Here is a 26,001-nt window from a genome sequence, read left to right on the forward strand (position 1 = left end):
AACCTGTATAATTTTGATAACTAGTGCCATCCCAATAAATTAAATAAGAAGGAAAAAATAACTACACATGGCTTAAAAAACAAATAGTAATAAAAAATGGCGGTATTTTGCTTCACCTCTTCTCACCCATCAGGGTCATTACCTGAAGTAGGCACTTTGAAATATATTACTGTTCCTTTTGTTTTTTCTCTCAATAATTCTAAACAATATGACTATACTTTATTTGTTGAGTTACTTATTTCAGACATTAGTTGTTAATTTGTCATTATTGTAGATAAAGATTAAACTCTCACTTTTTTCTACTACTTCCCTTTTCCATCCCTTCTAAGATAGCTGTAGCATAAATTTTGGTTAATGATAATGTTTTTATTGTGATTGTACAAACATTGTTTACTAAACAGAAGTATGAATGTCATTACATTTCTTATACACATTTTTATCATTTCTACAGTTAATAATTGCTTTTCACTATATATTTTCATATATTCCTATCTTTTCCATCAGATCTATCATATTGTTCTTTTTCTCTTTTGTTTTTGTTCAGTTTTTTGCAACATGCTCAAGTAAGTCAGATTATCCAAAAACTTTATTTTCTGGAAGTCGTCTTTCTAGAGCCTTTGTCCTGCTCCAATCTGGACTATTTCTACCCTCAACTCCTGAAAGCTTTTAAATTTTCACTTTATTACTGATCTTCTGAAATTTCATGGTGTTGTGTGGGTATGTGTGTCTGTTGTGCTACACACTTGGTAAACTCTTTCAGCTTGTATATTCTTGTACTTAAACTCTAGAAAAATTTATTATTTATTTGATAACTTGCAAGCTCCATGAAGACAGATTTTTATATATTTTATTTATTTCTGTGTTTCTAGTGTCTACAAAATGCCTAATATGTGATAAACATTTATTATTTGCTGAATAAATTTATCACTATTTACACTTAAGATATTATAAATAAAATAATGCCAGTAAACACACCATACAAAACAAGGAATAGAACATTAGCAATACCTTAGTGCCCCTTTCTCCAATTACAACCTCCTGTCTACTTCCACGTAGAGATAACATTACCCTGACATTTTTTCTTTTTAATATATTTTATTGATTATGCCATTACAGTTGTCCCATTTCCCCCTCTTCATTCCCCTTGACCCTGTACCCTGACTTTTATATCAACAATATATTTGGTTTTGCTATAGTTTTATGTGTGTGTCCCTAAGTAATATATTGCTTAATTTTGATGAAAATAAAAAGCAAACACAAATTTAGTTGCATAAGAAGAGGGTAGGATTGTCTTTGTTAGATAAAGTCTCCCAGGAAAACAGAGATTCTGGGTCAATGATTGACTTCAGCTTCCCTAAGAATTTAGTAAGGACATTTCTGAGAAGATTAATGAATGAGATCATGAAGTTTGCTGTTACTGAGTAAAGTACTATGTCTTTCTAATTTAATTTTTTTTATTTCAGGTAACTTTTTCTTTCTCTCTGTCAGTTTGTAAGATGTTTCCCTTATTCTTTGAGTTCAGGAATTTGATCAGGATATACCTAAGTATCTTAGAATATAATCTCTATGAAGACAGGAATTTTTGTCTTTTGTTCACTGATACATCTCAAGTGCCTAGAACAATGGCAGACACATAATAGGTGCTAGTTAAATGTAGTTATTAAATTAATATGTGGGAGCATAAATTAATGAATGGATGGATGGATGGATAAATGGGTCAGTTAACCAATCACTCTTGTTGGGAATTTAGAGGGTCCATTCTTTAGCTCAGGAAAATTTTCTTTTATAATTTATTTAATTATTGACTCATTTTCCTCTATTTTTCCCTTATAACTGCCCATTTACCCACCCATATTCACATAGTAGGTCCTTTGAAACTATCTAAATATCTTAACTTGTCCCTCATTGAATCTATTGATTGTTTTATTATTATTATCATTATTATTATTACTACTACTACTACTACTTTTTTTCTCAGTGCTTTGATATAAATCTTGCACTCGATTTTCTAGTCCAGTAAATCAGGGCTCATCAGTGACCCTCATTTTTTATTTTATTATTCAATCAGATTCTAAGCTTTGAGTTACAGAAAGTTTTTGGTGTGTCTCTGTGCTATACTTGACTTTCTTTGTGTTCTTATTACTCTTTAGTCAGGTTTTCACATATCTTGTCCAGTAGTTTTGTTTAATTTCTCTTTGACTGCTGAGGAATATTTTGTTTATATATTTATTTTAATGAATGGTCACTATGCATTTGGGTCAGTACTGCTATAACACCAACTATGTTTAGGTATGAGAAAAAGGTTACATGTGAAGTCAAATCATCACATTGCTTTTTTTACAGAGAATAGTTGTCATTTTTTTATACTGATTGTCCTACAGCAAAACCATGAAAATTCCAGTATTTCAGCCTGGTCAACTTGGGCACAAACTGTACTCTGAAATGGGATTCTTTCACTGAGAGCAGACAAACATAGTATTTAAATTTGTATGGAAGGGCTCAAAAGCTAGCACAAAGCTAGGTAGCAAAAAGGAAAAAAGAAAGAAAGCTAAAATGACTGTTATATCTAAATTTCCAGAGAAGTGTTTGTTCATGAGTACATCCTATCAGACTAAATTCTAGTTTTTTAATAAAAGGGTTTTTTACCCCTTAAGAAATGGTTCACTGATTTGTCTTTCTTTAATAAGGGTTTCATGAATATCTAAACCTCTTTCTAGTATTTCACATAAAGGTTTGCCACCCCATCCCATGAAAGACCTATTTTGGTTATGCCCTCCTAGGAATTATCGGTATGGCCAAGGAAGATAGATCCAGTTGGTGCCTGCTCTCCACCATCCTGATTAATTAAATAGCAACTACTGTACTATGGTAACTCTAACCCTCAGAATTTGGACTACCTAATCTACGGGGAATCAAGAGTCCAGGGATGGTGGATATACAATTACCTTATTTAGACCGAATCTTAATTGCTGCCAAATGTTTGTCTCAAGTGCTAATCAATACCAAACTCTGCATAGAAACTTTTCTGTATTAAAACATGGATAAATTCCGTAAAGAGAATTAACATGATTTCAATGGTCCACATTGTGTGAGAATTGTAAGGGATCAATAAATATCACTTGTCTTCCCTGCCTAGGTTCAGTACTAATTGAAATATAAAGTTAGGAATCAGATACATGAAGATCAGAACATCATCATCATTAATAAAGCTGACTGAAAAAGATGGTTTGAGTGTGGACTTTCTGATACTGGACTCCAAATGAGACAGAGTTACCCAGACAATTGCAAGCAATTCTGAAAAACCACAAGACTCCAGGTCAAAAGTAGTCCCCTTATTGCATGGCAAGGAGCCAGTGAGAAATCATGTTTTCTGTAGGCGTATGGAACCCTGAAAGCAGAAAAGCAGAAAGCAAGGGTTTGAGCCAAGTACACTCAGATATTTCTCCCAAACATAATAATCATATAACTCATTCTTCCTTCTGTGGGCAGAAAAGCAGGAGTGTTAGTCTAGTTGAAGTTCTTCGCATGGAAACCTGAGACACAAAGATTAAGTGTTCCCTCTAACACAGCTCAGTGATATATTCAGTATTGCCATTTGCTTGAACCTGTCTATCTCTTCAGGACCAAAAATATCACAACTTTGCTGTAGCAAAAAGAAAGCTATTAGGATATTTTAGGAAAACTTAAGTATAATGCAAATAGCTTAACTACACAGTATCATATTAAAGACACATCAATGGAATATTTAAAAATGCTCTAACAAAATAGGAAGAAATGTTCCTTAAAGGCAAGTGTACCAAAAGGAATCCATTCATAAGTATGTACCAAATGGGAACCCTACATATTGTATATTTCAAGCATGATATGTTCCTCCACTTGCTAGAGAGTTGAAAGGAGGCTTCAAGTAAGAAATTTCTCTATTATATCTGGGTTCATGCAATATCCACATATTGAGAAAGTATGCGAGTGTGGGGATGTGGAGAGAGAAGAGAATGAAATGGAGAAAAGGGAGAAAATGGGAAGGAGATTGCAGGGAATGGGCACCATGTGTCAAATTGTGAATGATCTGGGTCACATGTTTGATGCAGAGTTGGGGAAAGAATTTAGTGACAGTGATAGTGGGGGTGATGTGAGTAAGGTATGTGTGAAAATGGTGGCAATGGGGACAGTGTGAGTAATGGTAGAAGATGGTATGAAATCACTGTGAAAATGAAGGCAGGGGCAAGCAGTATAAATGATAGTGACAGGAAAGGAAAATATCAGAATGTATGTGATAATAGTAGGATGAACACAGTGTATGTCATACTCTGTAAGATGAAAATTGTGCATGTGCATATGAATGGTTTTGGGGGAGAATGGGAAGGGAGAGACAATGGTGGGAAAGGACGCAATGATAAGGCAATACTTGGATTGTTGTTTGTGTGAAAGTGTGGATGGGACATTTCAAGTAATAATAGGATGTAGACAGTGGGTAGAAAGGGGAAAGTATAATATGATGATAGAAGATAGGTACATGGTAGAAATGACAGGGCTAGTGTGTGTTTATATGTATGTTTTGCTGGGGGGAAATGAGAAGCATATCTGTTTGTAGGGGCAGACAGGTACAGTGAGCATTGTGGCAATGGGGAATGGGAAAATGCATGATAATTTGGAGTGGATATCATGACTGTCTGAGTGGAGTTGCTGAATAAAGTGTATGATAGGAAAATGTGAAGAGTTTTTGAGTGTCGGTGAGGAATGGGAAAAGTATATGTGTGAGAGTGAAGGTGATGTGGATATGGGTTGTGAGTGTGTATGATATGGAAATGACCCGCACTTGTGGGAAAGGAGTTTTGAAGGATATTGAAGGTTTCATAGTGGAGATGTGCACTGTATGTATGATAGTGGATATGATTAGACACTGTGATGGTGCAGGGATTGAGTGATTGTGGGTGTGACCATGAGTGATGAAGATGGTGTGTATGATAATGGGGGTTGATTAGCATTAGTTGTATTTGACAGTCAGGTGTCATGATACCACATGGGCTTTGTGTGTTTGACTGTACAAGATAAGACAGTTTGTGTGCGGAAATGGTAGTAACAGAGACTGTGCGTGTTAGAGCGATGGTTTCAAGAATTGGGACAGTGTATGGAGATCATATGTCATAAATCATAGTCATTATTATATAAGTTCTAGAGGAAATAATGTATGAATAAAATAGTGTGTTAAAGATCATGTGTGTGTGTGTTAGAGAAAAAGAGACATTTCGTGTTTTGTAATGGGCATTTGGAATTGTGTTTTACTATGAGTAACAGATCTGAAAATGAGTGATTAATGATGGAGGGATATCTTTATCTTACCTAAAAGAAATCCAAGTCCAGGACCTCATGATTTCACCAATGTCTCAAGCCCCAAATATATGAACAAAAGCACTTACGATCTGTTTTTCAATTTTTGTTTCATGTGGAGTATTTGCTATTGTAATGTCTTCAAGTTCACAAACCTTTACTAGTTAATTCCATCTGAGGTATTTTTTATTTAAACTAGTATGCCTTTTATCACTAGATATGTGATTTGTACCTTATTAGATATATCTCATTTCTCTACTTAATATGACCGCTCTTTCTTCTCGCTTTTTGTACATATGGAACACAGTTATAATAACTTTTTTAAATTTTAGCATTAAAGTTTATTTAAAAACTCAATTATTAATAATAAAAAGCAGTCCCCCTATCCTCCACACCCTCAAATGGAGAAACAGAAAATAGCAAAGGAAAAAATAATACCTGGACCAAATTTAAGGTCAGAGAGACTTCCTTATATATATATTAAATACTAGGCTCTTATGATCCCTTGACTTAAAAGTTAAACTAGGTTTGTGAAATGAGAACTATCATTACATGGTAAATAATAGCATTTTGGCTAAGATGAAACTTGAGAAAATGACAGAGTGGTAGCTTTCAAAATGTTCATGTCAGTAACAATCTGAAGCCATCTACCCCTGTACCTTCAGTTTCTCTTAATAAGTATGGCTCTAATACCACAAAATGTTTATCCATCACATGAAGGCACTGTAGTATTCATGCAACCTGAACATGAACCATTTCTTCCCAATAAGTTTACTCAGAACCAAGGGACCATTTACAAGTTAAAGTTCTCCTGTCTTCTTCTATTAAAGGATTAACTTTTCTTCCAGCCAAAGTTCAGTGAAAATTCTTTATTTAGTATATTCTCTCATTCAAAGAATAAACTTGATAAACATAGCTTGTTTTAAAATATTGTAGCATTTTTTGGAAAGGTAATTTGATTGGTAGAATTATACATACAAAAAAAGGAAAAAGATTACCAAAAATAAGTCATTCTTTCTAACAAAGCTTCGGGAAAATCTTGATTGTTAAAATCCCTTGTGTCTTACAAGTTTTGTGTATATATATGGTTTTAGCACTCCAGATTCATGTACTAATAAGATACCTGCAGTAGTGAAAAATTGCTACTGTAGCCTTGGGGAACATCTCTTAGTGTTTATTGGTGCTGCTCTGATAAAGTATACTTTTAGCCAAGATAGCTATATATTTATATATACCCCAAATTCCAAGTATAAATATTTGCAATTGAACTGATGGATTGGAATAAAATTACAAGTCCTTAGATTGACCATAGCAGCCTCTCACAAATTATTTGAATTTCATAAAAACATGAAATGTTAACAGAGAAGTGGAATGGTACCTGACTTTATGAAAGATCACATATTGAAACTAAACATAAAATTTCAAGCTGTGGTGTGAAGCTATTCTGTTTCAAGCAGCATCACCTCACTGTATAAATATCCACTACCTACTGGTATTTTTAAGTCAAACTAATGATGATTTTGAACATCAGCTTTGTCCATTGTCCTATCCATGACTCAAAATGAAGAACTCTTCCTGTCTCTTGATTCTTTTTAACTTATTTGAGGTAAACTGTTTAAAATAAAAAGATCAAATGAAATATAATCTCCTGGAGTATCATCTTCTTACTGCAGATATCCTTGACAATAACAGGAGCCTTTGATTTAGCCAAATTGGAACAGGTTCCAAATCATTGTTTTATGGAAAACATCATGCATTCCAAAACTGGCTCTTGGAGAGATTCATCATGTCCAGGAGCTGTAGGCTACAAAGTTGGGATGGTAGTGCTTGCAGCTGGTTCCCAGAGAGGCTCAGGTCTTGAGGGCAGATAGTTGCCCAAAAATAGATGGAAGCTCCCTCAAGTGATTGTTGTTTAGGATTAGGGTTTCTAGTTTTTATCAGATTGCATAACTCCTCAGGAAGAACAGTCAGTATGTTGTTTAAGAAGAGACTCTTCAGCAGAGTGAAATTCCTTATAATCATAGGTGGTAGGTTCTCAGTTTTGTTGGACATGTTGATGATCCTGAGATAGATTAGCAGCTTCTGCAACTCTGAAGGGAACTTGGTCAGCCCAGGGTCTTTAAGCTGAAAGACACTCATTTTCTGTGAGGTTTCTACATGAGTGTAGAGGGCACTGTTTCCCATCCTTGTGCCATGGCTCAGGTCTTTCTCAGCTCCCAGTGTATTCCACAAGGGAAGACCTGGGACACACACCATGTAATAACTTTTTTAATGTACTTGCCTGCTAAATATAACATCTGTATAAGTTCTGGTTCACTTTGGACTGATTAATTTTTCTCTTCATGATGGGCAACGTTTTTTCTGCTTCTTCACATGCCTAGTTATTTTTTATTGGATACCAGGCATCATGAACTTTGCCTTTTGGAAAAATTTTGCTAAATACCTATTGGTGCTACATATTTTCTTTATTATCATACATCTTCTTAAACTTTACTGTGAGAGACAGTTATTTGGAAGGAGTTAAATCATTTTCAAGTCTTGATTTTAAGATTTGTTAGGTAGGACCACAGCAGCATTTGGCATAAAGAGAATTATCCCTAACTACTATGGCAAGGCCCACATGAATATTTCGTGCCTCATGAATTTCCTGCTCTGGATAGTGGAAACAGACATAATCCCCAGGTCTGTTTGAGCTTCCAACAACACTTGCTTCCTGTAATCCTTTCAGGTGGGCCTTTCCCAAGCCTTAGATAATTTCCTTATATGCATTCACTGATCAGCACCCTACCGAATACCTAACAGAATCCTTCAAATATCTCCAAGGTTCTCCCTAAGTGCAGCTCTTTTCTTTTTGGTATCCTGTTCTCTGAATGCCAACCACATTGGTCTTTCAAGTCTTTCATCTCTGTAATCTCAACCAAGGGAATCCTCTGGGCTCTTACTGCATTTTCACTCATTGCACCACGAACTGGAAACTTCCAAGTAGTAAAGACTCACCTCATTGCCCCCATCTCTTAGAGACCATTATTCTTCATTGCCTGATGTGTGATATTTTGAATGTCATTATTCTATATTTTTGTCCCCCCTTTTCAGTGTTTTTGTCAGGTCAGAGGGTAAATCCAGTCCCTGGCTTGCTTTATAAGAAGGTATATGGTGGTACTTCCGCCAAGATGGAGGCATATGTGGAAACACTGTGCCTTCTCCCACAACCAAGTTTGAATACAACAAAGGTTTGGAGAACAAAGACATAGCCAAAGAACAGAAACTTGAATTATACGGAAGTCCAACAACAACGAACCGTTCAACCGGGACGGTAAGAGGGGCAGAGCCAGCAGCGGAGCAGGGTCAGGCAGGAAGGATCCCCCAACCTAGGCGCGCAGGCAGCCCGGACACAATCAGGGTGTGGGGCAGACTGACCGAGGTCACACATTTATGCACAGTGAGACGGACCACGCAGGCCCCAGAGGGCGAACCCAGTGGTGGAGGGCTTACAGCGGTGCACACTTGCATGCAGTGGGACGAAATGCTCAGGCCCTGGTGATGGTGGCAGCTGCGGCACCTGTGGCGGCGGCGGAGGGAGGCGGCAGATGGGACGCCATTGCTCCTCTTTGACCCCGCCCCCACATACAGCGTCACAACCCAGCGACTGAGTTGCCCTGCTCTGGTGAACACCTAGGGCTCCGATCCTGCTACATAACAGGCATGAACAGCCCAAAAGATGGTGCAAGAAGAACTCAAAGTCCCAGAGCCCATAACTCTAAGCGGCCAACAGATTGCCAGTCTCTCAGAAGCCCAATTTAAGACACTATTTATCAGGATGCTCACGTAATTGGTAGATTACAGTCACAAATTAGAGGAACATATGAAGGCTAAACTAATTGAAATGAAGGGAGATGCACAGGAAACCAATACTGATGGAAAGGAAACTGGGACTCAAATCAATGGAATGGACCAGAAGGGAAAACGAAACATCCGACCAGAAAGGAATGAAGAAATGAGAATTCAAAACAATGAGGAGAGGCTTAGGAACCTCCAGGACATCTTTAAATGTTTCAACATCTGGATTATAGGAGTACCAGAAGGGGGAAAGAAACAGCCACAAGTGGAAAACTTATTTCAACAAATAATAAAGGAGAACTTCCCCAGTCTGGCAAAGGAAATAGACTTCCAGGAAATCCAGGAAGCTCAGAGAGTCCCAAAGAAGTTGGACCCAAGAAGGAACACACCAAGGCACATCATAATTACGTTAGCCAAGACCAAAATGAAGGAGAGAATCCTAGAAGCAGCAAGAGATAAGGGGATAGTCACCTACAAAGGAGTACCCATCAGACTGTCAGCAGATTTCTCAAAAGAGACCTTACAGTCAAAGGAGGGGCTGGAAAGAGTATTCCAAGTCATGAAAACCAAAGACCTACAGCCAAGATTGCTTTATCCAGCAAAGCTTTCATTTAGAATGGAAGGACAGATAAAGTGCTTCTCACATAAGGTCAAGTTCAAGGAGTTCATCATCACCAAGCCCTTATTATATGAAATGCTAAAGGGACTTATATAAGAAAAAGAAGATAAAAATAGGAACAGTGAAAGGACAGCAAACTCACAGTTATTAACAACCACACGTAAAACAAAAACAAACCAAGAGGACAGCTAGATCAGGACTGGAACCATAGAAATGAAGAACACATGGAGGGTTAGCAACAAGGGAGTGGGAGGAGGAGAAGGGGGGAGAAGGTACAGAAAATAGCATAGAGGGTAGGTAGAAAATAGATATGGGGGAGGGCAAGAATAGTAGGGGAAATATAGAATCTAAAGAACTTGAGACATGTGGTTATAAACTAAGGGGGGGGAGAATGGTGGGGGAGGGAGTGTGCAGGTGGAGGGGAATGAAGGGGGGAATAGAACAACTGTAATGGTATAATCAATAAAATATGTTTTAAAAAAGAAGGTATATAGTGGAGACTTGTTAGACAATTTCTTTTCTCTCCTTTCTTTTTCCTATTCCCTCCCCCTCCCATTTTTGAGCCACTTGGTTTTCTTGCTACTGCCAAGTATCAGATATAAATGATAGCTGTACTTTTAAAACTTTGCTATCAGGCCCTGGCTGGTGTAGCTCAGTGGATTGAGCGCGGGCCTGCAAACCAGAGGATCGTGGTTCGATTCCCAGTCAGGGCACATGCCTGGGTTGTAGTCCAGTTCCCTGCAGGCCAACTCCCAGCAGGGGACGCACAAAAGGCAACCATACATTGATGTTTCTCTCCCTCTCTCCTTCCCCTCTAAAGATAAATAAATAAATAAAATCTTTAAAAAAAAACTTTGCTATCAGATGAGTAAAGACTGAACAAGAAATTCATTCAACATCAGGGATTGGAGGGAGGGTTGTGTGTTACCACATAGTCCAAGTGTAACTCTTCATGGCTCCAAACTTAAGAAAATTCTGCATGTAAAGACAAGTTGACGAGGCAGGTTAACTTCCCTTCAAAAGATACATGTTTAAGGTTTGCGATAGATACACACTGACAGGGTTATCTCCTAGCCAGGGAGCTTCCAAGACTATAGTAAGTGTTAGAGTAACTGCTCTAATCTCAGGCACATCCTACATGAGGATGAAACCATTCACACAAGGGGCAGCTCATGGTGTGGGTCACATGGTCATAGCCTCAGCGCAGTTTCAGAGATTGTAAGTCACCAGGAAGGTCATGATGGTGAGCAAATACATGTGGAGAGCACTGAAGAGTCTTCAGCCAGGCTTCAGATTTTGTTAACATCAGAAAGTTCATCCACAGATATAAACCCTATGAATGTGGTGATCATGGGTGATCTTTCAAGCCAAAGTTCAAATGTTTTTTAGTACAGTTGAATACAAAGTGAAGGGAAGCCATAGGAATGTAGTCAATGCGGAAGAGCCTTTAGGAACAAGTCAAACCTGAGTGACCATCAGAAATTTTAATCTAGAAAGAAACTGTTCAGTATCCAAGATGTGATAAAATACTTCCCTCTGTTCTTATCTCATGCACATTCTCCCAGTCTCTATAAGTGATTCTTTGGATTATTCCTCACATGCCTTTGGCAAGGGACTTACATGCCTCTTGCCTTCTTGGGGAAGGGGAAAACATTCTTTCCCAAGCCAAGGACTTGCAAACACTATAAATTCTTCTTTAATTCTTTCAAAATTCTAAGTAAATGTAGGGTGAAAAGGAACAGAATGAGTAATCAGTAGCATGACTAGTCTGCTGTCCCTGTGTAAGCCCTATAGAATTGTGTTGAGAACTCCCTGGTGGCTCTCTATAGAATATTAGGATACATGGGGAATATTTTTTTAGCTATGTAGCTTTAACCAAAATTCTGAAGCAAATCTAAAGTCCCATTCAATATCCTGTTAAATTTGTATTGAGTTTTCTTATTTTATACTGCAATAAAAGCATGTTTTTGTAATTAAAAACATCAAAATAATTCAGATTTTGTAATTTCCTCACTTAGAGCCTAATCACCAAAGGTAAGTCACTAAGGAAGTATTGATACTTTTAAATCCTAAATACAAATTTCCAAATTACTTTCCAGAAAGGTGAACATTTATTTGGATTTTGGAAAGGGAAGGACACCCATACTATTATTTTAAAAAAATGAAAGAAAGACAATGAAAAAGAAAGTAACGGTTCACAATTTTCCAAAAATTCATAAACAAAATTAAGAGTCAACTCACAAACTAAAAATAAATATTTGCAACAAATGTGATAGACTAAGGTTAATATCCTTAATATTTAAAGAACTCTCATGACAGAAGTACAGATGACTAATAAACATAGTAAGTGTGTTCCCCTTCCTTAATCACAAAAGAAATGTAACTTAAATCAGTTAAATGTCATTTTGTCTCGCAAACTGGGAAAGACATTTTTAAAGCAAATGCTCAAGAGTACACGAGAACTATCAAGAGAACATGAAAACTCTTCTATATTATGAGTGTTGAGAGAAACTTTTCTGCAAAGCATTTGATATTATTGATAATGGTTTTAAAATTTTTCATATCCCTTTGACCTAATAATTCAATGTATAATAATATAGCATAAAGAAATAATAGAAGATATGACAAAGGTTTGTATGTGGGTGGGTGGGGGGAATCACCACAATGACCATCTAATGAACAAAAATAAATGGAAACAACACTTTTGTTAATTAATCGAGTAGGTAAATTTATATCATGGGATATTACATAGTTATTATAAAGAAATTTTCAAAAACTTTTGAATGTCATAGAAAATGTTATATCCAAATAGTTGTGATGTAACATTGTGTTCTAAAAAGTCACAGTTGGAGTTTATTAACTACCACGGCACCAGTGGGTGGCTGTGTGCAATGTTGGAGTTGGTATGGACCATTTTCCCTATGTTTTTCATATGATCCTTGTTTCATAAATGGAACAGGAAATGCCATAAGCTACAGTATTTGATCACTTGTCTAAGTCTAGCTCCATATCTGTTATAGTTGATGTTAATGCTTCATGATTCTCAAATTAGGCAGATTATAAATTTTTGTGTCAAGAGGATATCCTTTATTTTATCATTTTCTTAAGGTGTTTCTTTCAAGATCATCATTCTTTTGAAATTTCAACTTTCAATATCAACAGAATTACTTGCAAAGCACTAAGGTATTTAAGGGGAAGAATTCTCCGACAACAGAAGTAAGGTCTGCTATCTTACAATATTTGGAGACTGAAAGCCAGCTGTGATTTGAACATGTGACCACATTCCAAATGCTTTAAACATCATTTCAATTTTTCCTCAAGAATTTCCCAATTTTCCATTCAAGAAATTACCCTACCCCAACCCCTAATGCCTAGTTCAGAAGGGATCACTTTACTCTAACATGGTATTTATAAGCATGTCAAAATCACAAAAAGAATGTTCAAATTTCAGAATCTAAGAAACATCCTTTCAGATCATTAAGGCATTTGCCTCATGCTCTCTCCATGTAAGATGATGGCTGCCATGATAAAAGTTAGAGGAATTGCTCAACCCTCCTATGCCATTTGCCTATAAATTTTTTTATTTCTGCAGTTACAAGACATCCGGAAAGCTGTAAATAACAGTCTCTCTGCCTTTGCTCAAGCTGTTTTATCTGGAGAAATTCCCTCCCTATCATTGTTACATCCATCCTGGCCTCCTTTAATCCTTCAGAACACTGCTTAAACACCCCACTCCCAAGAAAATTCCTCCTTTCATTCACGATGAGGGGGATATGCAGAGAACTCTAGGATTCTTCACCCCCAACACCTCTCCAGCTGTCTCCGACCCTGTCCTCCTCTGACCTCCTCCACATAGCAATTTCTGTACCTCACTCAGCTTGCTGGGCACTCTGCCTTGAATACTCTAGTTTCCCTGGTCTTGTTTCTTTATTTCTTCTCAACATCTTTGTCTACACTCTATTCACCTCTGCATTCCCCTGAGCACAGCCTCACACAATGAAGACTGAAAAGGGTCCATGTGTATTGGTGGTTGATGCATGCTTGTAAGGCTGTTTATGAGTTTCACATTCATGCTCAACCTGGAGGACACATGAAGCTAAATTATATCATAGGTATATGAGCACATTCAGATATACCTCTGAATTTTCCAGTGCAAATGACAAGTATATGATTCCAGAGGAAAATGGTATCTGATGAAGTATCAAACAAACATCCTTAAACTGTGCTTTGGAGGGGCTACTTGCAGGTTTCCTTCTCTTGTCTCTTGTAATAATCTGCTTCTTAATGAAACACTAATTGCTATGGTGATGGGGGTGAGGAAATAACAGGAAGGGAATTGTGCAGTATGAAGATGCAACCTCTTTAAGTTTATGCCAAAATCATTTGATGTAACCTTAAGGTGTTACTGTGCCTACTCTCATGATGCAAATTAGCATCATCACTCAAGTTTCTTAAAATTGTGCAAGTCTGACTGAAGTCAATTTTATTTACATTAGACTGAAATCCATTAGTCCTTAAATGCAAGTAATACATGCGGTTTCTGATCTTCATTATTTCCCCAGCACTTATCACAACATGTAGCATCCAGAATGCATAATTTAACATTTATTTTTAAACTCTTACACATATGTAAGTGAAGGAGATAAAGTCAAGTTAGCTCAAGTCCAGGAAACATGGAAGAGGGATTTAAGAATTCTGTAATGCTCATTGTGAGGCATCATAATACTTTATATTTGGGTTTCAATGCATAGTATCTATGTAGAAGTTTTAAGAAGGACCCTTTATTTCTTATAATTATTCTATTGTTCACTTAGAAAGGGGTGTTATAATCTCATGTCATGATTTTCATTATATTATTTCTTTTTGACCCTCTGTTAAATTATCATTTGTATATTATCTTATTTGCATCATGCAATGAGCTTTTTGTCTAAAATAATATTTCCTTTTAAAATATTATGTCTGATATTGAGACTTCTGGTCAAGATGGCAGTGTAGGCAGAAGTGGCACCCCTCTTTGCCCAACCACATCAAAATTACAACTAAAATATAGAACAACCAAACTCAAAACCATCAGAAATGGAATTGAATAAATATCTGACAGCTATAGAATTAAACCACATCCATCCAGACTGGTAGGAAGGGAACAGACACAGAACTGGCTGGTCCCACACCCATGTGTAGTGGATAAAAAATTGGGAGGGATGTCACAGCCCCACACTAGGCCCACTAGTGCAGGGTTCCAGTGCCAGGAATCAAGTCCCTATAACTCTGGCTGCAAAAACCAGTGGGGATTGAGTCTGTGGAAGAAACTTCTGGAGACCCAAGCAGTTTCTGTTAAAGAACCCACACATGGATTCACCTACTCAGATTCACTCCATCTGAACTACAGCACTGTGGTAGCAACTTGAAAGGCAGCAGTGGCACACAGGGAGAAACTAAAGTGTCTGGCATCAAGGCAAACAGAAGTCATTGTCTCTTTCCTAAACCCTCCCCTCAAAAGAACCACAGAACCCGCAAAACAGTGCCATATGTGCAACTCTATCAACCTGGCTAAAACCATTTGACCTGCCTTGGAGGTGTGTTGAGACTCTATCCAACCCAACTCTGGACCCACCAACTACTTTTCCATATGAGTGGCTGGTCTTGGCTCATACTGCACACATTCCTAAATCCTATCAAACAAACAGTTGGCCTCGGTGAGCCCCAGGCTCAGCACTAGCAGAAGGCATCCTCGTTTCACAGCTTGGCTTTTCCTGAAAATCTCCAAGCCCAGGACAATTACCAGCCATCTCAGATTGCTTTATGACTCAGGCAGAGTGGTCCCAGGCAAAACGCTGGAGGGGGATGACCTTCCCTTGCACCACCCGGGAAAACCCAGGGCCAGTGCACCCAGTGGACAGCTACAGACCACATCAGAGCACCACCACCCCTGCTCTTGCACAGCTGTGCCTCCACAGACGGTGGAGGTTGGTGCTCACTGGTCACAGCCAATCTTTGCAGCTGACTGGCCGGAGTAAATCCATCCCATTGATCTGCCAACAGCAACCAAGGCTCAACTGTGAAGGAAGGTGTACTCAGCCCACATGAAGGGCACACCTCGAATACCCTGCTAGGTAATAGGGAAGACTGTGCCAGTAGATCCCTACAGGACACTTTCTACATTGGGTCACACTACCAACAAAGGGAGACATAGCAGCTCTACTGGATACATAGAAACAAACATGGGGAGGCTGCTGAGGAGACAAAGAAACATGGCCCAAATGATAGCACAGTTCGAAAATCCCGAAAAAGAGCTAAATGAAATGGAGATAAACAATCTATCAGATGCAGAGTTCCAAACACTGGTTATAAGGATGCTCAAGGAACTTAGTGAGGACTTCAGCAGCATAAAAAAGATCCAGTCAGAAATGAAGGATACACTAATTGAAATAAAGAACAATTTACAGGGAAATACCAGTAGAGTGGATGAAGCTGATAATCAAATCAATGATTTGGAACATAAGGAGGCAAAAAACAACCAGTCATAACAGGAAGAAAAAAGAAAAAAAAAGGAGGATGGTATAAGCAGCTTCTGGGACAATGTCAAGTGGTCCAACATTCACATCATGTGGGTGCCAGGAGAAAGAGAAAGAGAAAGAAATTAGAAATCTATTTGAAAAAATAGTGAAAGAAAACTTCTCTAATTTGGTGGAGGAAATAAACATGCAATTCCAGGATGCACAGGGAGTCCCAAACAAGATGGATGCAAAGAAGCCCACTCCAAGACACATGATAATTAAAATGCTAAAGGTTAAAGATAAAGAGAGAATCTTAAAAGCAGCAACAGAAAAGAAATTAGTTACCTACAGGGAAGTCCCCATAAGACTGTCAGCTGATTTCTAAGAAACTTTGCGGGCTAGAAGGGATTGGCAAGAAATATTCAAAGTCATGAAATACAGAGACCTACAGCCAAGATTGCTCTACCCAGCAAAGATATCATTTAGAATCAAAGGGCAGATAAAGAGCTTCTCAGACAAGAAAAAAACTAAAGTTCATTATCTCCAAACCTTATCAAATGTTAAATGGATTTACTTAAGAAAAAGAAGATTTAAACAATGAACAATAAAATGACAATAAATACATATCTACCAACAATTGAATCTAAAAAACAAACTAAGCAAACAAGAAGAACGGAGACAGAATCATGGATATTGAGAGCATTTTGATGGTCGCCAGATTGGGGGGTGGCGGTGAGGGAATGGGTGAAGAAATGAGAGGATTAAGAAGTACAAATAGGTAGTTACAGAATAGCCATGGGGACAAAGTACAGTAAGGAAATCGAGTAGCCCAAAAACCCATACACAAGACTCATGGGCATGAACACGGGTGGGGGGATTGCCTGAAGGAGTGGGGGGTGCTGGGTGGACAAGGGCAAAGGGGGAAAAATCAGCACAACTGTAATAGCATAATCAACAAAATATAATTTAGAAAATAAAATATTATAGATGATATTAATACATTTTCCTTTGTTTATTAATTTTGTGCCATGACTCATTCCATCTTTTTAATTTTAAAAAATATTTTATTTATTTATTTTTAGAGAGAGGGAACAGGAAGGAGAAAGTGGGAGAGAAACATCAATATGTGGTTGCCTCTCATGTCTCTACTGGGGACCTGGCCTGCAAGCCAGGCATGTGCCCTGATTGGGAATTGAACCAGAGACCCTTTGCTTCACAGGCCCGTGCTCAGTCCACTGAACTACACCAGCCAGGGCTCCATCCTTTTCATTTTTATCCTTACTATATGTTTTTGTTTGAGAATTGCTTGTTTAAGAATGGGAAAATGTATTGCATAAATTTTCTTCGATTAAAGCAACCCCAAATATCTATAATTGCAGTTTTGATTTCCTCTTTCAAGGAAAGCTTAATTTATTTCCCTTCCAATGCTCTTGCTGTTTTTATGCAGTTCCCAGGTTTCTGCCCTGTATCATTTTCCCTGTGCCTGAAGAAAACTTTTAATATCTCTTGCAGGGGAGATCTACTGGTGATGAATTTCTTCAGTTTTTGCTTGTTTGAGAAAGCCTATTTATCTTTCACTATTAAATGACATTTTAGTAGATATAGAAATCTAGGCCAATGGTTTTTTCTTTTCACATTTTAAATACTTTACACCACTCTGTTCGCTTGCATATTCCTTACCAGAAGTCTTCTGTATTCTTATTCTTGTTCCCTGTAAGATACTTTTCCCCTCAGGATTCTTTCTCGTTTTTCTCTTTGTCTTTGATTTTCTGCAGTTTAAATATGATGTGCTTTAGTGTAATTTTTTTTAGTTTTTATAGATTTGGTGTTCTCTGAACTTTGAGGGTCTGTGATTTGTTATTTTTATTAATTTTTCTAACTGTTTAGATATTATTATTTATAATGTTTCTTCTGTTCTATTTACTCTGTCTTCTCATTCTGGTGTTTCAGTTATACATATGTTGCAACTTTTGAAACTGTCCCACGGTCCTTGAATGTTCTGTTTTGTTTTGTGTTTTCATTTTTTCCCTAGCCCTGTAGTATGGAGATGTGAGTTGGCCTTGTTTCAACTTTCCTTTAGCAATAGCTATCAGGGGCTTCCTATTCTTCTAGTATCCTTAATTTAGTCTCTCTCCTGACTTTGGGCTTTCTTAAGTACTCTTCCATGAACAGTCTCTGTCTTGAAGTTCATTCAGCTATAATCCACTGTTATTATACTGGGTCCCTGTTGTGGTGGTGGTATGGTACAGAGGGGAGAAGAGTTGGCTTGTGACTCTGGCCTGTGACCTTTACAGATGATTTCTTCTTGTATAACCCCCCCCCCGACTCTGCCCCCACCTTAAGTGAGACAAGAAAGCTAGTGAGAAGAATATCTTTTCTGCATGGCTCTGGAACAAGGCTCTGGGAGTCTTTCTTGCTGGAAAGAAGGCCTTTGTTATGGAGAACATTCTGGTTACATTGTATTTTATAAGAATGTTCACAAGGACGCTTCCAATCCTCCTGCCAGTGCCATAAGGGTGTCTTTCTTGAATATTCACTGTGAGAACGTAGTGAGATTCCCGGAACTAAAGCCCAAGAAAGTGTGCTTCTCCTGCCCCGCCAGACTACTACTCCCAGGATTTCCTCATTTTCACTATAGTTCACACTCAGCTTCTAGCAGTTTGTGAAAATTGACATCTAAGTGTTCATATAAGTTTATGGCTCTAATGGCTTCTAATTTTCTGTAACTCTGGATTTGCCTGTTCCCCCAAATTTCAGGATGGTGGTTTGCTTTGACATCTCATTTTTTTGTTGGGGCCGAGAAAAGTCATTGATTTTTTAGTTTGTCCCACTTGTTGTTATTGTGAGTGCTTTCTTCAGGGATATACCTCCAGCTTGACATTGATTCTGTTAGGAAAGAAAGCTGAGGAGAAGCAAGGAGTCAGTAGATATTGTGGGTTCTTGCAAAAAGGAGAAACTTAGGCCCATATTCCAGGGATGGAGAGAACCCTGAGTAGTCCTATAAGATCCTCTAGCAATGTGGCCTTGTGCTTTGCTTCCTGAATAAGGCCAGAAGAGTACAAGACTACAAAATAGGGGGAATAGGGGAGGGATTTAGAGGAACAAATACAAAGGACACATGGACAACAACTAAGGGGGGTGAAAATGGGAGGGAGGGGGGAGCACAGGGGGGCTGGGATGGGAGTAATAGATAGAAAACTGTACTTGAAAAATAACTAAATAAATGTTTTTAAAAAGACTACAAAATAGAAATGGTTATGTGGTATCTATAGACATTCTTATCCTTAGGCCTCTTCACATGGTTTCCCTCCACTTAGGGTATCATAGGAGTATAAGAAGAAGACGTTCAGCAAAGATAGCCTCATGGAGATGATCTTCATGATCTTCACGGAGAGGACCCAGCATATGATAGGAGCAGCAGCATATTTACCATGTATATGAAGAGTGTATAACACACTCGGAGATAGGCCCCAAAGGGACTTTGTAGTAAAAGATGAAGCTCAACTCAGCAGCTTCCCACTTAGACAGACATTGATGAACCAGATATGACATGAATGTCATCATGGATATATGATGCTCAACAGTGTCACTCATCCTGATGTTTTGACACTAAGATTCCATAATTTGAACATAGTCCCAAAGAAAGGGATGAGGGCAATGCCATACTGCTAGAGACTGAGTTTGAACCATTCAATAGATTGGGAACTTGACATGAAATTTAAGTTGAGTTTCAGAGAAAAAGAAAACTTACATTTCCTGCATAACTACATTTCTCAGATACTATCCATACCTGATGAAAAGCCAGCAGCAGAAAGTACATCATAATGCTGAGTATCCCAAACTAATTTATTCAAAACATGGGGCATGTGGCTCTTACTAGTTGAAAGCCACAGTGGTCTTACCTCAAAGTAAGTGTGACATCCTGTGAGAAGTTATATCTGGCACTTTTATGGCTACCAAATATAAAGGGACCTGGGTATTTGAAGGTCAAAGAGGGTAAACTTCTAACATTCAACGTTCTTCTCTCTGCAGAATGCCACTTGTGAGGTGATTTTACATCATTTCTACCCCTCCTCGTCTGCATCCTCCTGCTCACCTCCACAGTCCCTGTCACTCTTATTTCAAACACTTATCTTTACTCCCTAGTGATTTCCCCTACTCCCTCCTCCTTTCTCTTTGTTTATTTTCCTTTCCTGTTCGTCTGCTTTTTAACCTCTCAATCTCTTTCCACCTTGATATCACACATTTTTCTTTCCTTTTTAAAAATTTTTATTACTTGTTTTTAGAGAGGGGAAAGGAGGGGTAACAGAGAGGGAGAGAAACATCAATGTCTGGTTACCTCGGGCATGGCTCTTACTGGGGACCTGGCCTGCAACCCAGGCATGTGCCCTGACTGGGAATCAGTTCAGCAACCTTTGGTTCACAGGCCAGTGCTCAATTCACTGAGCCCTCCTAGCCAGCCTAGTCTCCCTGTCACACATTTTCATCCTGTATCCTTTCTTCCTTCTGTATTCTACTTCCTTATTCTCTTTTTTCCGCCTTTTTTTAAATTTCAATTTAGTATCCATTCTTTCTCCACTCTGTATTTTTTCCTTATCTTAATAATTCCATTTACTTGCAACTGCTACTTTCAATAATCTTTTCTTGTATTCCTATTTTCTTCTTCTTTCCTTCCTCCATTTCTCTTCATCTTCTCTCTTTGTGATTTTCCCCTGCATTTCTCTTTTTCTTCATGCTCTAACAACAACATGGTAAAAGATAAGAGAGAGAATAGAATGCAATCAAGATATACTTAAAATGATACAATCAACAGAAATAGAGGATGGATTAGATTTGGGAATAAGGCAGGAGGAAGCATTATGAATAAGTAAAATAAGAAAAGAAAGAAACTACTAAATAAGATGTTAAAAATACTACCTATGAAATCCAACAATCATTCCAAATGATGAAGTAGTGAAGTCATTTTAGGAAAATGAAAGGAATATTACTTATTGATTTTATTATCCAATATTATAACTGATGTTTCATCAAATCATTTAAGACAACAACATAAATGCTACATACATTGTAAAAGAAGCAATCAAATTATTTCCTTTTCTTTTACTATGATTGTAAATTAGAAATCCAAATAGTTATTTTTTCCTAATGGACTGAAATTGGGGACTTATGCTTCTAACAGGAAGGAGTAAATGGTGTAGATGTACTTTTCCTTATTCATCCCTGGACATTATATATAAACCAAACTTGAGAAAAACCTGAAAGTTGGAGATAAGATGACATACTCTCTAGGGAACTTGGATTTCAAGGAATGAACATGATGGTGAGTTCCCTGGGTATTCTTTTTACCACATATATCCAGGGCCAAATGCTGGAGAAGCTGGCAAACAGAAACAACAGAGGACAGGAACCAGAAAAGCACCCCAACATAAGTCTACTCTCTTTGTAGGCAAAATATAAAGACAGTAATATAGCATGTCACTTTAGACAACAACTGCTTTACTTAACTTAAATATCAGAGGAAAGACTGGCCCCACCCCTACCAGCAAAAACCAACCAGAGACCCTATACTTCCATCCTTTCCAAGCTATTATGGAGTATCCAGTCCCCTGTCAGAGTATCATTGAAGGGCAAATGGGAAGTGGGAACACCCCAATGTTCATGGTGTTATAGACCATCTGGGGAACCTAGATCTATATTTCTAATGGATGATAATAAGATGCTCCTCCCCCTAACCAATGGGGTGATGTCAAAAGAAGGCCTAGTAGACAGTAAGAACTTTTATCACCACTCAGCACTAACAATGGCACCCATTCATTGTGTAATTAGGCACCTAGGTCTTTTCCAGTCAACTTAACAAGGAGTTGGAACTCTTACCTAGACCTCAGTAAAAAAAAAGAGCCCTTCTCTTTCAGGTATCAATGGAGTCTGAGTGGGAATGTAAATATCCACCATGTAATAAAACAGAAGATTTTATTATCCATGTAATAAAACAGAAGATTTAAATAGGGTCCACATCCTCATAATATAATAAGCAAAATATCTGAATTTAATTTAAAACATTTATTATATCAAGAACTATGGTAATCACAACTTGAATGAGAAAAAGCAGTCAACATACATCAACACCAAGATGACACAGATATTGGAATCTTCTAACAAGTCTTTTTAAATAGCAACCATAAAAATGTTTTAATGAGCAATTATAAGAATTCTTAGAACAAATAAAAAATAGAAACTCTCAGCAAAGAAATAGAAAAATCTCCAAAAAATAGAAGACATAAAGAATCAGAAAAAAATTTAAGAACTGAAAAGTACAAGAAGTGAACTTTAGAAAACCATTTCAGGGAACTTCCGCCAAGATGGAGGCATAGGTGGAAACACTATGCCTTCTCCCACAACCAAGTTTAAAGACAACAAAGTTTTAGTAAACAAAAATGCAGCCAAAACACAGAAAATTGAACTACACAGAAGTCCGACAACAATGAACCGTACAGCCAGACCGGTAAGAGGGGCAGAGCCAGCAGCGGAGCGGGGTCAGGCAGGAAAGATCCCCCAACCCAGGTGCGCACACAGCAGTGGGTGGATCCCAGCTGTGGGGTAGCTATCGGTGGACCCAGTGAGGGCGTAAGGCGGCAGGCTGAGACAAACATTCAGATAATAGCAGAATTCTACAAAAACAGTTTAGCTAACTTTCAGGAAGTCAAGAAAAAGAAAACAGAGAAATGAAAAATAGAGAAAAAATAAAACAGAAAATTCAAAAGCAGAACTAAGCCCTAGTACATAAATAATTAAATTCTGTGCAAATGTTCTAACTACACCAATTAAAAGACAGATTGTCAGAGTTGATAAACAAACATTACCCAATTATATGCTGTCTATAAGAAATTCAGTTCAAATATAATGACAAAGTAGGTTGACAAGTAAAAGGATGTTAAAATATACTCATATACCATGCAAATACTAACCAAAAGAAAGTAGAAGTGGTGATAATAATAGCAATGTAGACTTCAGAGCAAAGATGTTTACCCTGGATAGAGAAGGATACTACATAATGATGAAAAGATCAATTTACTAAGAATACATAGCAATTCTAAATGTGTAAACAGCAAATGATACACGTGCAAAATATCCTAAAAAAACTGATAGAACTGGCAGTAAAAATAGATAAATCTACATTTATAGAGTTGGAAACTTCAACATCCATCTCTCAACATTGGATTAAACAGCTAGAGTGAAAATCAGCAAATATATAGAAGAACTCAAAATCAACCATCAAGATCTAATTGATATTTATAGAATGCTCCACCCAACAACAGCATAATACACGAAACTCTGATGAAGAAATCAAAGAAGATAAAAATAAGAGACATACTATGTTCATGGATTAGAAGAGTCAATATAGAAAAGATATTAATTCTCCGTAAATTGATATATAGGTTGAGTGCAATTGCTATCAAAGTCCCAGCAAGATGTCATGTTGATATAGATTATTCTAAAATATGTGGGAAAACAAAGGAACTAGAGTAATAGACAAAATAATCCTGGAAAAGAATAAAATTCTACCAATTTCAAAACTATTGAATAGCTATAGTAATCAAGACTGTGTGGTACTGGTGGATAGACACATACATCAATGAAATAGAATAGAGAACTCAGAAACAGGCCTCAAAAAAGTACAATCAACTGATTGTTACAAGGGTGTAAAAATAATTCAGTGAAAGGATTGTCTTTTAAACAAATTGTGCTAGAATGAATGGCTATCCATATTCCTGTCAACCCCAGCCCCCAATAAACTTAAACCTCACATCTCATTCCAAATTTAAATCCAAATGGATGATAGACTTTATTTTTATTTTTTAAAACAGTTTTTAAATTAATTAATTTATTTTTAGAGAGGGGGAAGGGAGGGAGAAAGAGAGGGAAAGAAACATCAATTGGTTGCCTTCCACATGACCCCAACCAGGGAAATAGTCCACAACCCAGCAGGTGCTCTGACTGGGAATCGAACCAGTAACCTTCCAGTTTGCAAGACAGTGCCCAACCCACTGAGCCACACCACTCAGGGCTGGATAATAGACTTTTATATAAAAGTTAAAATCACAAAACTTAATCTTCAGGCTCTAGGTCTTGTTGAAGAATTCTTAGAAATGACACAAAAAACATCCTTTAAAAAGAAAATAATAATAATAAATTGGACTTCCTCAAAATTTTTTTAATGACTCTGTTAAGAGGATGAAAAGACAAGCTACAAACTGGGAGAAAGTATTTAAAAACTGTATATCTGAAAAAGGACACATGCATAAAACATAGGATCTGACAGAAATAATGCCTGCTTAAGTGTGGTTGGTAGGGTAATAGTATGGGTGTAATAATTTATAGTTTTAATTTGAACATTTCACCTAAAATGTTATATGGTGTGTTTGAGTATGATATTGTTATATTATAGAATTACATGCTTACGATTTTGTAATAAAAGATTTTGTAACAAAAGGAGTATTATTTGTGCCAGATGCTGTATATAAACTCAAGATTCAACATGAAAGAATAGGAAGAAAATAGTCAGACAATGGACAAAAGGCATAAAGAGGAATTTCACCAAAGAGCATATATGGATGGTAAATAAGCACATGTAAAAATTTTCAACATTATTAGCTCTTAGGGAAATGCTAATTAGAGCCACAATGAGTTATCACTGCACATTTATCACAATGACTAAAAATACTAACAACAGATGCTGTCAAGAATTTGGAGGCAAAGATCACTCACACATTGCCGGTGGGAATGTGAAATGATAACCACTGTGGGAAAGTTTGCCAGTTTCTTATAAAACTAACATATTCTTACTTTATCACCCAGCATATTACCCTTTGGGGCATTTATAACAGAAAAAAATGAGAACTTACTTCACAGAAAAAAATGTACGCAAATATTTATAGCAGCTTTATTCATAATAGCCCCAAACTGGAAACCACCCAGTTGTCCTTCAGAGGTGAATGGTTAAGCCAACTGTGGCACATCTATTCCATGGAGTAGTACTCAACAATAAAAAGGGACAGATGATTGATACACAAACTACTTGTCTGTATCTCACAGACATTATGCTGAGTGGGAAAGATCAGAATCAAATGTGAAATATTGTACAATTCCAATTGTGTAATCTTGAAATGTTAAATTATAGAGATAGACAAAACAACAATGGCTACCACAGTTCTGGATAGTGGAGGGAAGGGAGGTGAGCATGACTATAAAAGGGCAGTACAGGAACATGTTTGTGGTGACGGAATACTTGTATTTATATATCTTAATTGCTGTGATTACCATAGAAACCTCCATGTGTTGATAAAGTGACAGAGAACTATATACACATGTCATACCAGTGTCAGTTTTCTGGTTTTGATATTGCCTTATAGTTACACACATGTATCTACTCGGGAAAGTGACTGAAGGATACACAGGACCTCTCTGTGTGCTACGTTTGCAATTCTCAGTTTCTTCAGGTCCTGGCATAAATTACGCCCCTTTTTATTACAAAACTTTGATTACAAAGTCATAAGTGTGTAGTTCTATAACAACAATATCACACTTAAACACATAGTATGAGATTTTAGGTGAAATGTTTGAATTAAAACTATAAATTATTGCACCCATGTTATTACCATACCAACCACACTCAAGCAGGCATTACTTCTGCCAGACCCTGAATAATTATTTCAGAATAAA

The 26,001-nt window shown here is 37.4% G+C and overlaps 1 protein-coding gene across 1 annotated transcript; it reads right to left on the reverse strand.

Moving 5' to 3' along the window:
- Positions 1–7,077: 7,077 nt before the first annotated feature.
- On the reverse strand, positions 7,078–7,561 carry LOC119001041 (leucine-rich repeat-containing protein 57-like). The gene is given in 3 exon segments (XM_037066194.1): positions 7,078–7,181; positions 7,184–7,262; positions 7,264–7,561. Coding segments are annotated over 3 exon segments (432 nt in total). The 5' UTR covers positions 7,513–7,561.
- Between the last annotated feature and the right edge of the window lie 18,440 nt (positions 7,562–26,001).

The sequence above is a fragment of the Sturnira hondurensis genome, unplaced genomic scaffold (assembly GCF_014824575.4).
Source record: "Sturnira hondurensis isolate 20B ecotype Veracruz unplaced genomic scaffold, ASM1482457v3 Scaffold0016561, whole genome shotgun sequence".
In the NCBI taxonomy this organism is placed as follows: domain Eukaryota; kingdom Metazoa; phylum Chordata; class Mammalia; order Chiroptera; family Phyllostomidae; genus Sturnira; species Sturnira hondurensis.